At 46.9% G+C, this 14,384-nt stretch overlaps 1 protein-coding gene across 1 annotated transcript in view; it reads right to left on the bottom strand.

The window, feature by feature from the left end:
* Positions 1-6,948, bottom strand: part of nots (nothepsin) — a 10,140-nt gene extending 3,192 nt beyond the window's left edge. The window contains exons 1-5 of the mRNA XM_041866737.2: positions 6,793-6,948; positions 6,266-6,446; positions 5,868-5,985; positions 5,154-5,272; positions 742-941 (exon numbers count right to left, since the gene is read on the bottom strand). Of these exons, the coding sequence (XP_041722671.1) occupies positions 742-941; positions 5,154-5,272; positions 5,868-5,985; positions 6,266-6,446; positions 6,793-6,851 (677 nt within the window). The 5' untranslated portion in view covers positions 6,852-6,948. The remainder of the gene's footprint in view (positions 1-741; positions 942-5,153; positions 5,273-5,867; positions 5,986-6,265; positions 6,447-6,792) is intronic.
* Positions 6,949-14,384: the final 7,436 nt, after the last annotated feature.

Genomic DNA, 14,384 nt, shown 5'->3' with positions numbered 1-14,384 from the left:
AAGAGGTTTTATGATAATTGTATCTAAACCAAAGTAGCTAATTTTAAGATTGTTCTATACATCAGTTGGGGTCTCCAAAGGCTTCAAATCTAGCATGAAAGTATATCCTCGTAGCTGTGTGGGCTATATTATAGTCAAAATGTTTGCCTTGGGGTAAGTTGAGCCAATGGCAATGGGGTAAGTTGAGCCAATGGCAATGGGGTAAGTTGAGCCAATGGAAAGTTGAGCAAAATGAAAAGTTACCGAAATGTTGTTGGTTTGAATCCCCGAGTTGACTAGGTGAAACATTTGTTGATGTGCCCTTGAGCAAGGCACTTAACTCTAATTGCTCCTGTAACTCGCTCTGGATAAGAGTGTCTGTTTAATGACTGAGCTGAAAAATTTACCCCATGTGCCAAGAGACAAGCTATGTTTTCAAAACTGTAATGTTTACATGAATTCAGATTATTTCCAGGGATACACAACATCCTGAAATATATGTAGATATCTTTGTTAGAAATAATACTAGATTTCCCTTGACGGAGTGATGCTGAATGTAGAAAACGTCTCAACCTACCCCACTCTCCCTGATCATCATATCGTCATCAAGCATTAGCCTACAGTATCCTGTAGGTCTGTGTGTCTGGGTAGTGTACTTCACCACCATAATCATCATCATCATCATCATCATCATCATCATAATCAATAACAACATCATGATGGGTAGACAGACAGATGGATTCTCTGTGGTCCTGTACCTACTTGCTGAGATAGAAGGAGAAGATGGGTTGGTCCACAGCCTTCTGGTTCATGATGCTGTCGAAAACGGGGTTCCCCAGTTCTTCGGCCAGGGAGGGGTACCCCAAACCCAGCACCCCGTCAAACTTAGCCATGACAAACACAAAACCTGGCTCGTACACCGACTCCCCAAACTCCTGGTTTAGCACCGTCACCGGGCCTATCTGGACAACCACAGGGACGTGTCAGGTGTATGAATTAATGTGTATATATATGCAAAGGCCTTTCAGGAATCTGACACGTCATCCCACACCTGATTCATTTGTGAAAGTCGCATTGTATATGGGTTGCTGTAATTCTAGCCACGACTCAATCTTTTCAAAACATTTCAACCTTTTAAAAGAAAACAAATCAACAGTAAACATGTCTTCCCCCCACAAATGATGCCCCCCTCGGGCCGACTGACGTATCGCGTGTGATTAACCCATTTCAGTTCTTATTATAAGCTCACCCCATTGGGCCAATCAGTGTCATTTAGTAAATGCTGGATCTCTATGGCAAGACGCGTCGTCCACCCAAGTTTAGTTAAAATCGGGCCAGTGGTGTCTGAGATATCGTGTGTGATTTAATGTATGAATGGAGACAAATCCACAGTCATCTCCCCGATTTCACTGTGGGGGACAATAAAATACACAATAATGTGGCTTTATACAAAAAGCACCAGTACCAGTACCAGATCAATGTGCAGGGGTATGAGGTATTGGAGGTAGATATGTACATGAAGGCAGGGTAAAGTGACTAGGCATCAGGATAGATAATAATAAGGTATTTGAGGTAGATATGTACATGAAGCCAGGGTAAAGTGACTAGGCATCAGGATAGATAATAATAAGGTATTTGAGGTAGATATGTACATGAAGGCAGGGTAAAGTGACTAGGCATCAGGATAGATAATAATAAGGTATTTGAGGTAGATATGTACATGAAGGCAGGGTAAAGTGACTAGGCATCAGGATAGATAATAATAAGGTATTTGAGGTAGATATGTACATGAAGCCAGGGTAAAGTGACGAGGCATCAGGATAGATAATAATAAGGTATTTGAGGTAGATATGTACATGAAGGCAGGGTAAAGTGACTAGGCATCAGGATAGATAATAATAAGGTATTTGAGGTAGATATGTACATGAAGGCAGGGTAAAGTGACTAGGCATCAGGATAGATAATAATAAGGTATTTGAGGTAGATATGTACATGAAGGCAGGGTAAAGTGACGAGGCATCAGGATAGATAATAATAAGGTATTTGAGGTAGATATGTACATGAAGGCAGGGTAAAGTGACTAGGCATCAGGATAGATAATAATAAGGTATTTGAGGTAGATATGTACATGAAGGCAGGGTAAAGTGACTAGGCATCAGGATAGATAATAATAAGGTATTTGAGGTAGATATGTACATGAAGGCAGGGTAAAGTGACGAGGCATCAGGATAGATAATAATAAGGTATTTGAGGTAGATATGTACATGAAGGCAGGGTAAAGTGACGAGGCATCAGGATAGATAATAATAAGGTATTTGAGGTAGATATGTACATGAAGGCAGGGTAAAGTGACTAGGCATCAGGATAGATAATAATAAGGTATTTGAGGTAGATATGTACATGAAGGCAGGGTAAAGTGACGAGGCATCAGGATAGATAATAATAAGGTATTTGAGGTAGATATGTACATGAAGGCAGGGTAAAGTGACTAGGCATCAGGATATATAATAATAAGGTATTTGAGGTAGATATGTACATGAAGCCAGGGTAAAGTGACTAGGCATCAGGATAGATAATAATAAGGTATTTGAGGTAGATATGTATATGAAGGCAGGGTAAAGTGACTAGGCATCAGGATAGATAATAATAAGGTATTTGAGGTAGATATGTACATGAAGGCAGGGTAAAGTGACTAGCCATCAGGATAGATAATAATAAGGTATTTGAGGTAGATATGTATATGAAGGCAGGGTAAAGTGACTAGTCATCAGGATAGATAATAATAAGGTATTTGAGGTAGATATGTACATGAAGCCAGGGTAAAGTGACTAGGCATCAGGATAGATAATAATAAGGTATTTGAGGTAGATATGTATATGAAGGCAGGGTAAAGTGACTAGGCATCAGGATAGATAATAATAAGGTATTTGAGGTAGATATGTACATGAAGCCAGGGTAAAGTGACTAGGCATCAGGATAGATAATAATAAGGTATTTGAGGTAGATATGTACATGAAGGCATGGTAAAGTGACTAGGCATCAGGATAGATAATAATAAGGTATTTGAGGTAGATATGTACATGAAGGCAGGGTAAAGTGACGAGGCATCAGGATAGATAATAATAAGGTATTTGAGGTAGATATGTACATGAAGGCAGGGTAAAGTGACGAGGCATCAGGATAGATAATAATAAGGTATTTGAGGTAGATATGTACATGAAGGCAGGGTAAAGTGACTAGGCATCAGGATAGATAATAATAAGGTATTTGAGGTAGATATGTACATGAAGGCAGGGTAAAGTGACTAGCCATCAGGATAGATAATAATAAGGTATTTGATGTAGATATGTACATGAAGGCAGGGTAAAGTGACTAGGCATCAGGATAGATAATAATAAGGTATTTGAGGTAGATATGTACATGAAGGCAGGGTAAAGTGACGAGGCATCAGGATAGATAATAATAAGGTATTTGAGGTAGATATGTACATGAAGGCAGGGTAAAGTGACTAGGCATCAGGATATATAATAATAAGGTATTTGAGGTAGATATGTACATGAAGCCAGGGTAAAGTGACTAGGCATCAGGATAGATAATAATACGGTATTTGAGGTAGATATGTGTCAGGTTTTGACCATGACTGTTCGGGTTTTGGTCACTAGATGTCCCCATTGCACCCTTTTTGTACCTTTTGTTTTTCTTGCTCTAATTATTGTTTGCACCTGTAGGTCATTCCCTTGTTAGTATTTATACCCTGTGTGTTCCTCAGTTCCTTGCTCAGTGTTTGTAAGTTAGCACCCAGCCCCAGCCCCAGCCCAAGCCTTGTTTTATATAGATATTTCTCTGGTGGGATTTTCCAGAGGTTCTCTGGTTTAGTTCTTGTGTTTTGTTTGAGTAGTCTTTTGAGGTTTGTTTTTCCCTGCTGTTTTTTACCACTTTGTGGAGTTTCTTTTGTTTTTTGGAGGTTTTCCTCTTTGTGCCTCTTGGCTTTATTTTTTGGACATTGTGGATTTAGTTTCTTTGCCTGAAGATTTTGTTCTTTAATTAAACCACCATCTCTAGTACAGCTGTGTCTGCCTCATCTTCTGGGTTCTGACAATTATTAGTGACTGTTTCTCGCATCGGGTCGTGACAGATATGTATATGAAGGCAGGGTAAAGTGACTAGGCATCAGGATAGATAATAATAAGGTATTTGAGGTAGATATGTACATGAAGGCAGGGTAAAGTGACTAGCCATCAGGATAGATAATAATAAGGTATTTGAGGTAGATATGTATATGAAGGCAGGGTAAAGTGACTAGTCATCAGGATAGATAATAATAAGGTATTTGAGGTAGATATGTACATGAAGCCAGGGTAAAGTGACTAGGCATCAGGATAGATAATAATAAGGTATTTGAGGTAGATATGTATATGAAGGCAGGGTAAAGTGACTAGGCATCAGGATAGATAATAATAAGGTATTTGAGGTAGATATGTACATGAAGCCAGGGTAAAGTGACTAGGCATCAGGATAGATAATAATAAGGTATTTGAGGTAGATATGTACATGAAGGCAGGGTAAAGTGACTAGGCATCAGGATAGATAATTATAATAAGGTATTTGAGGTAGATATGTACATGAAGGCAGGGTAAAGTGACTAGGCATCAGGATAGATAATAATAAGGTATATGAGGTAGATATGTACATGAAGGCAGGCTAAAGTGACTAGGCATCAGGATAGATAATAATAAGGTATTTGAGGTAGATATGTACATGAAGGCAGGGTAAAGTGACGAGGCATCAGGATAGATAATAATAAGGGTAAAGAAAGGCAACAGTAAACATGTAGTCCCCCACAAATGATGCAGCGCCCCCTTTGGGCCAGTCAGTGTAGTGTTGTAAATGATGGATCTCTAGGGCTAGATGTATCATTCACCCAAGTTTCGTTAAAATCGTGCCAGTGCCGTCTGAGATATCGCATATGAGACTAATGTATGAACGGAGACAGATCCACAGTCATCTCCCCGATTTCATCGTGGGGGACAACGATATCTACCCTCTAATGAGATCATATGTGTTTAATGTAACATATTAGACAATCCACTAGAAGCTAAGCGGACAGAAACTACACTCCGATTAATTTGGGAACGTGGGCAGTAGAGGGATAGGGGTTGGGGATATTGTGTCACCTTGAGGACATCCCTTCCCATGATGCCCAGCATGTGTCCCTTGCCGTAGTGGATGCCAAACATCCTGCCGTCGTGGTTGAACGTGCTGGACTCAAAGGCCTTGAACTTGTGGTGCATGCCTGGAGAGAGAGAGAGAGAGGGAGTGGGAGGGAGTGGGAGGGAGGGAGAGAGCGGGAGAGACAGAGGGATAGAGGGAGAAAGCGAGCGAGAGAGGGTGGAACACACTGACCTATAGCCTGCTCTTGTCTGTGTCACACAGTCAGCAGATAAACACTGCTGAGGGGAGGACGGCTCATAATATTGGCTGGAATGGAGCAAATGGAATGGCATCAAACACATGGAAATCATCTGTTTGATTTATTTGATACCATTCCACTGATTCCGCTCCAGTCATTACCACGAGCTCATCCTCCCCAATTAAGGTACCACCAACCTCCTGTGAGATTGGAATATATTAGTCTGTTTGGAACAGATAATAAAAATATAGTATGTAGCAGGTATATCTGTTTTATAGCGTGGTCCGGACCCCAAAAAACGATTAGATTAAGCACAGAAATACAAAATGTCCATTTACCCGTAAGTACATGTCAAATGACCTTAATCAATATGGCTCTTTGGTACCATTCAGATAAACATGACTGTTGTAAAATAGTTCCTTCGTCCCCTGGCTGTAGGATCAGTCTGTTCAACCCTGGCTCTGTTATGAAGTCTCACCACAGGCCTCTGAGACGCAGTAAGAGGATGGAACCCACAGGTCAGCTGATCCTGTATCAAACACTACGGTGAAGTTCTGTTCCGGGGTACCCAGGCTGATCACACCATAGTACTGAGCCTGGACAATCACACACACAGGGAATACAATGTCATTGGCCCGTTAATGTATTCTGAAATCTATACAGTATTGATCAACTCTTCGGGAAAAATAGAGGTCTGATTGCCACATACAGTGACTACATCAAAGTACGTCAGGCGTTTAGATGTTTTTCAATATACTGAATTTATGATTGATTTTTCTTTGCTCCATATAATACATCAAATACCACACCAGATTCCCTTGCTAGGGAAACGCCACAGTTCAATACAGTTATTCACTTCCATTCAGTCCGACTTACATCCATGAAGTTGTAGAGCCTTTCGCTGCTCTTGTCCAACCTGAGCGAGGGTGTGCCCGGTGGGTAACACTGGGCGTACCTCCGATTGAACACGTCCGGCTGGTGGTCCCTCATGAAGTCCTCCAGGCGATGGGTGGCTCTAAGCTGAGTACGCACAGAGAGCATCCGACGCAGGGGGATCCTGGGTGGATCATACTCAGGTTGGTGGCCGTACTGAGGTAGTTTAGATACAGCACACTTGTAGATGCTTCAACTCACTTTTTGGTCTACCAGCAAGTCAGACTTTTGGCTGCTAAAGGTAATGTGTCCCTGTTTGAAAGCCTCCTTCATTCCTCACTTACTTCTAATAATGATTCTAATCAGGGCCGGGCCGGACTATATATATATATTTTGGGGGGTTGGGGGCCCCCTGGAGGTCCGGGGCCCCTGGGCACATGCCCATTCCGTAATCCAGGCCCTGATTCTAATGCATTACCAAAAGTATTCAACATTTTAAAATATCTTGTGAAGGATCTTTCCGTTCTTACCTGATCACCCCATGTGCATTCCAGGCACAGCAGAGCAGGGCCAACACGATCCACCTCATCTTGACTGGCGGTGTCTGTCACTGGCTGCTGAAGACCAGACGGTCACTGAACACAGACTGCAGACCCAACAGACTGGCTGTCACTCAACACTGAGAGGAAAAGTAGGAGGTGAAAAGGGGAGAAACTAATTTCCTTGCCTCTTCAAAATCCCCTTTGGAGGGGGCCAGACCAGAGGGGCGGGACCTCTGCATTCTCATCCAATGGGTTTTGAGGAGGAGGCGAGGAGTCAGGGAGATGCAATTGAGATTCTCCAATGGACTTCTGATCCCAGTAAGACCAGCCCTAACACAGCCCAGCATGCCTCTCCAGGGGAAATGACAGTCTGACTGTAAAGGTATGAGGATCTATGTGTTATGCATGTATACGTGCAGGATTGATTGATGCATCCTTGAATGCTTTCAAGCGGGCGTTGCACTTCCTTGATTCTGGGTATTTGAGATGGCTGGATTCCCGTATACACAGAAACCCTCATATTAGCCTAAACATCTTTCTAGATCATTTTACTGGACTCTCAGGTTGAGGTGACCGAGACCTGGCAATGGTGTTCACTTTAAATAAATACCAGTGTTTGCTAGAGATCAAAGGGTTAATCAGATAACCCAAAGCAGCTAGGGTAGTACAATGTGTATTGAAGGGATTTTGATGTCAAAGTCAAAAGCATGATCGTCTTCTTGTCATGGTGTTATAATGTTATTGTACATCAATATTCTTAATATAATGTTATAGTACATAAATACTCTTAATATGTTATAGTACATCAATACTCTTAATATGTTATAGTACATAAATATTCTTAATTTAATGTTATAGTACATCAATATCCTTAATATGTTATAGTACATCAATACAGAAGATAGCCCTATTTGGTAAAATACCAAGTCCATATTATGGCAAGAACAGCTCAAATAAGCAAAGAGAAACGACAGTCCATCATTACTTTAAGACATGAAGGTCAGTCAATTCGGAACATTTCAAGAACTTTAAACGTTTCTTTAAGTGAGGTCGTAAAACCATCAAGCGCTATGATGAAACTGGCTCTCATGAGGACCGCCACAGGAATGGAAGACCCAGAGTTACCTCTGCTGCAGAGGATAAGTTCATTAGAGTTACCAGCCTCAGAAATTGCAGCCCAAATAAATGCTTCACAGAGTTCAAGCAACAGACACATATCAACATCAACTGTTCAGAGGGGACTGTGTGAATCAGGCCTTCATGGTCGAATTGCTGCAAAGAAATCACTACTAAAGGACCCCAATAAGAAGAAGAGACCTGCTTGGGCCAAGAAACACGAGCAATGGACATTAGACCGGTGGAAATGTGTCCTTTGGTCTGGAGTCCAAATTGGAGATTTGTGGTGCAAACCGCTGTGTCTTTGTGAGATGCAGTGTGGGTGAACGGATGATCTCTGCATGTGTATTTCCCACCGTAAAGCATGGAGGAGGAGGTGTTATGGTGTGGGGGTGCTTTGCTGGTGACACTGTCTGTGATTTATTAGAATTCAAGGCACACTTAACCAGCATGGCTACCACAGCATTCTGCAGCGATACGCCATCCCATGTGGTTTGGGCTTAGTGGGACTATCATTTGTTTTTCAACAGGACAATGACCCGACACACCTCCAGGCTGTGTAAGGGCTATTTTACCAAGAAGGAGAGTGATGGAGTGCTGCATCAGATGACCTGGCCTCCACAATCCCCTGACAACCCAATTGAGATGGTTTAGGATGAGTCGGACCGCAGAGTGAAGGAAAATCAGCCAACAAGTGCTCAGCATATGTGGGAACTCCTTCAAGACTGTTGGAAAATAATTCCAGTTGAAGCTGGTTGAGAGAATGCCAAGAGTGTGCAAAGCTGTCATCAAGGCAAAGGGTGGCTATTTGAAGAATCTCAAATATAAAATATATTTTGATTTGTTTAACACTTTTTTGGTTACTACATGATTCCATGTGTTTTTTCAAAGTTTTGATGTCTTCACTATTATTCTACAATGTCAAAAATAGTAAAAAATAAAGAAAAACCCATGTGTAGGTGTGTCCAAACGTTTCACTGGTACAGTATTTACAGTGCATTCGGAAAGTATTCAGACCCCTTGACTTTTTCCACATTGTTACGGCCTTATTCTAAAATTGATTAAATAAAAAATGTCCCTCAATCTACACACAATACCCCATAATGACAAAGCAAAAAAAGGTTTCTAGAAATGTATGCAAATGCCTAAAAAAAATTAAAACCTGAAATACCTTATTTACATAAGTGTTCAGATCCTTTGCTATGAGACTGTCAGTGTAGCTGTAGGTGGGTGTGGTGGTGGAATCAGGCGCAGGACGCACAAAGTAAGTCCAAAAGACTTTAGTTGTTTGGCAACAAAACACAGCACAAACACAAACGCCCTGAGGCGAGAAACTCCGCACACAGGCGAAATAAAGCGGGCGCACAAAATACGTGCGACAAAATACTCCAAAAACACAGAATGGAGAGCAGCTCAACCGAGCAAACTGTACATACAAAAGCTAAGCGCACGACAGTGAAAACAATCACACACAACACTAGACAAACACAACGAGAACTTATAGGACACTAATTACACTAAACGATAACAGGTGTAACAACAATCAGACAAAAGCAAACGAACATAGAAACATGCAACGGTGGCAGCTAGTATTCCGGAGACGACGAACGCCGAAGCCTGCCCGAGCAAGGAAGAGAGGCAGCCTCGGCCGAAACCGTGACAGTACCCCCCCCTTGACGCGCGGCTCCAGACGTGCGCCGACTCCGACCTCGGAGACGACCAGGAGGACGCGGAGCAGGGTGCGTCGGGTGCCCACGATGGAATTCCGTCAGGAGAGACGGGTCCAAAATGTCTCTCCTCGGCACCCTGCACCGTTCCTCCGGGCCGTACCCCTCCCACTCCACTAGATATTGGAGACCCCCCATCCGACATCTCGAATCCAAGATGGACCGCACGGAGTACGCCGGTGCCCCTCGATGTCCAATGGGGCGGAGGAGTCTCCCTGATCTCACTTTCTTGGAGTGGGCCAGCTACCACCGGCCTGAGAAGAGACACATGGAACGAGGGGTTAATACTTTTATACTCAACAGGTAGTTGTAATTTGTAACACACCTCGTTCAACCTTCTCAGGACTTTAAATGGCCCTACAAACCGCCGACCCAGTTTCCGACAGGGCAGGCGGAGGGGCAGGTTTCTGGTAGAGAGCCAGACTCGATCACCAGGTGCGTACACCGGTCCCTCACTGCGGTGGAGATCGGCGCTCGCCTTATGACGACGGAGGGCCCGCTGCAGGTGGACGTGTGCAGCGTTCCATGTCTCCTCCGAGCGCCACGCCCACTCATCCACCGCAGGAGCCTCGATCTGGCTCTGCTGCCAAGGTGCCAGAACCGGCTGGTAACCCAACACACATTGGAAAGGGGGTTAGGTTAGTGGAGGAATGGCGTAGGGAATTCTGGGCCATTTCGGCCCAGGGAACGTACCTTGCCCACTCCTCCGGCCGGTCCTGGCAGTATGTTCTAAGAAACCTACCCACATCCTGGTTCACGCGTTCCACCTGCCCATTACTCTCCGGGTGGTAACCCGAGGTGAGGCTCACCGAGACCCCCAACCGCTCCATAAAAGCTCTCCAGACTCTGGAGGTAAATTGGGGACCTCGATCAGACACAATATCCTCGGGTACCCCGTAGTGCCGGAACACATGGGTGAATAGTGCTTCGGCGGTTTGCAGGGCAGTAGGAAGGCCCGGCATAGGGAGCAAACGACAGGCCTTAGAAAACCGGTCCACAACGACCAGTATAGTGGTATTCCCCTGTGAAGGAGGAAGGTCAGTGAGGAAATCCACCGAGAGGTGAGACCATGGTCGTTGTGGAACGGGCAGGGTAGTAATTTACCCCTAGGCAGATGTCTAGGCGCCTTACACTGGGCGCACACCGAGCAGGAGGAAACATAAACCCTCACATCCCTCGCCAACGTGGGCCACCAGTACTTGGCACTAAGACAGTGCACTGTCCGGCCGATACCAGAGTGTCCAGAGGAGGGTGACGTGTGAGCCCAATAGATCAATCGATCCCGAACCTCGAGCGGAACGTACTTCCGACCCTCCGGGCATTGAGGTGGACTAGGGTCGGTGCGTAACGCCCGCTCGAGTTCAGCATCGACCTCCCACACTACCGGTGCCACCAGACACGACTCCGGCAGTATGGGAGTGGGCTCCACGGACCTCTCCTCTGTGTCATACCGCCGAGACAGTGCGTCTGCCTTACCGTTCTGTGACCCAGGGATGTACGTGATCTTAAATGTGAACCGGGTCAAAAACATATTCCACCTCGCCTGGCGAGGGTTCAGCCTCCTCGCTGCCCGGATGTACTCCAGGTTACGGTGGTCCGTCAAAATGAGGAAAGGGTGTTGAGCCCCCTCAAGCCAGTGCCTCCACACCTTTAGGGCCTGTACCACGGCTAACAGCTCCCTGTCCCCTACGTCATAGTTTCGCTCCGCCGGACTGAGCTTCTTGGAATAAAAAGCACAGGGGCGGAGTTTAGGTGGCACGCCTGACCGTGGTGAAAGCACGGCTCCTATACCGGCCTCTGACGCGTCCACCTCTACCTGAAATGGCAAAGAGGGATCCGGATGCGCCAGCACCGGGGCCGAGGTAAACAGGTCCTTCAGCCTCCCAAACGCCCTGTCCGCCTCAGCAGACCACTGCAGACGCACCGGACCCCCCTTCAAAAGAGACGTGATGGGAGCTGCCACCTGTCCAAAACCCCGGATAAACCTCCGGTAGTAATTCGCAAACCCCAAAAACTGCTGCACCTCCTTCACAGTGGTTGGTGTTTGCCAATTACGCACGGCTGACACCCGGTCTACCTCCATCTTCACCCCTGACGCAGACAACTGATACCCCAAAAAGGAGACCGACTCCTGGAAAAACAGACACTTCTCTGCCTTAACATACAGGTCGTGCTCCACCAGCCTCCGCAACACTCTGCGCACCAGGGCCACATGCTCGACTCGGGTAGGCGAGTACACGAGAATGTCATCTATGTACACAACCACCCCCTGCATGTCCCTGAAGATCTCATCCACAAATGATTGGAAAACTGACGGAGCGTTCATCAACCCGTATGGCATGACAAGATACTCGTAATGGCCCGAGGTGGTACTAAAGGCTGTCTTCCATTCATCGCCCTCCCTGATGCGCACCAAGTTGTACGCGCTCCTGAGATCTAATTTAGTGAAGAAACGCGCCCCATGCAATGACTCAGTCATGGTCGCAATCAGCGGGAGTGGATAACTGTACTTCACCGTGATCTGATTGAGACCACGGTAATCGATGCACGGGCGTAAACCACCATCCTTTTTCTTCACAAAAAATAAACTCGAGGACGCAGGGGAAGTGGAAGGCCGTATGTATCCTTGTCTCAGAGATTCGTCTATGTAAGTCTCCATAGCTTTCTTCTCCTCCTGAGACAGAGGATACACATGGCTCCGTGGGAGCGCAGCTCCTGCCTGGAGGTCTATCGCACAATCTCCCTGCCTATGGGGCGGCAACTGCGTCGCCCTCGACTTACTAAACGCAATAGCCAAATCCCCATACTCAGGGGGAACGTGCAATGCGGGCACCTGGTTTGGACTCTCCACCGAGGTAGCCCCTACGGAAACGCCCAAACATCGACCCACACACTGGGCAGACCACTCCATCAGAGCATCCTCTCCTGCCACGAAATAGATGGGTTATGGGTACTCAACCAGGGCATGCCCAGCACCACCGGATACGCAGGCGAGTCGATCAGAAATAGCTGGATCATCTCCTGATGACCCCCCTGCGCACACATCCTAAGTGGCGCAGTGACCTCCCTGATCAAGCCCGCACCCAACGGACGGCTATCTAGGGCATGAACGGGGAAGGGAACGTCAACTGGGAGAAGGGGAATCCCTAAGGCTAAGCAAAACTTCTTATCAACAAAATTCCCAGCCGCGCCTGAATCTACCAGCGCCTTATGCTGGGAATGAGGTGCTACCTGTGGAAAACGCACAGGTATACAGAAATGTGCAACAGAGAGCTCTGGGTGAGTGGGGCGCCTACTCACCTGGAAGGACTCCCCAGTGCGGGACCTGTCGTCCTCTCCCCTAGGAGGCCATCCCCAGCACCTAGCCGCGGTGTGTCCTCCCCGACCACAGTTGGTGCAGGAGATGGACCCCCTCGTAAGCCGACCCCTCCTCTCTCTAGCGCCAGCGCCCCGAGCTCCATGGGGCACGGCTCGGAGGCGCTGGAGGGTGAAATGGACGGACCCCCTCGGGGACGTCCGCGGGTAGCTAGCAGGGTATCCAGCCTGATGGACATGTCGACCAACTGGTCGAACGAGAGGCTGGTGTCCCTACAGGCCAGCTCCCTACGGACGTCCTCGCGTAGACTACATCGGTAGTGATCGATGAGAGCCCGCTCATTCCACCCTGCATCCGCCGCTAGAGTACGGAATTCCAAGGCGAACTCCTGGGCACTCCTCTTCCCCTGCCGGAGGCAGACCAGACGCTCCCCCGCCGCTTTCCCCTCCGGGGGATGGTCAAACACCGCCCTGAAGCGGCGGGAGAACTCGTCGTAGGTGATGGTGTTCGCGTCGATTCTCCTCCACTCTGCGTTGGCCCATTCCAACACCTTCCCGGAAAGGCAGGAGATCAGGGCGGACACGCTCTCGTGTCCCGAGGGCGCCGGGTGCACGGTGGCCAGGTAAAGCTCCACCTGGAGAAGGAATCCCTGACACCCGGCCGCGGTCCCATCGTAGGCCCTCGGGAGCGAGAGCCGAACTCCTCTGGGTTCCGGAGCGGGAATGGGCTGACCTGCCGATGGTGCGGGCAGGGAGGATGGCGGTGGAGGAGTCCCTCGGGTCTCCCAGCCTCGGATGGTGGTGATCACCTCCTGCAGTGCGGACCCCATCCGCAGGATCTGGTCATTTTGTTCGCGGATCCTGTCCTCCAACGTCGCCTGTGCTGCTGCGGCTCCTGCTGACTCCATCGAGAATGGTGTGTGATTCTGTCAGTGTAGCTGTAGGTGGGTGTGGTGGTGGAATCAGGCGCAGGACGCACAAAGTAAGTCCAAAAGACTTTAGTTGTTTGGCAACAAAACACAGCACAAACACAAACGCCCTGAGGTGAGAAACTCCGCACACAGGCGAAATAAAGCGGGCGCACAAAATACGTGCGACAAAATACTCCAAAAACACAGAATGGAGAGCAGCTCAACCGAGCAAACTGTACATACAAAAGCTAAGCGCACGACAGTGAAAACAATCACACACAACACTAGACAAACACAACGAGAACTTATAGGACACTAATTACACTAAACGATAACAGGTGTAACAACAATCAGACAAAAGCAAACGAACATAGAAACATGCAACGGTGGCAGCTAGTATTCCGGAGACGACGAACGCCGAAGCCTGCCCGAGCAAGGAAGAGAGGCAGCCTCGGCCGAAACCGTGACAGAGACTCGAAATTGAGCTCAGGTGCATCCTGTTTCCATTTAC

Source organism: Coregonus clupeaformis, unplaced genomic scaffold (assembly GCF_020615455.1).
Source record: "Coregonus clupeaformis isolate EN_2021a unplaced genomic scaffold, ASM2061545v1 scaf2451, whole genome shotgun sequence".
Lineage (NCBI taxonomy): Eukaryota > Metazoa > Chordata > Actinopteri > Salmoniformes > Salmonidae > Coregonus > Coregonus clupeaformis.
This window is presented reverse-complemented; position numbering and strand designations above follow the sequence as displayed.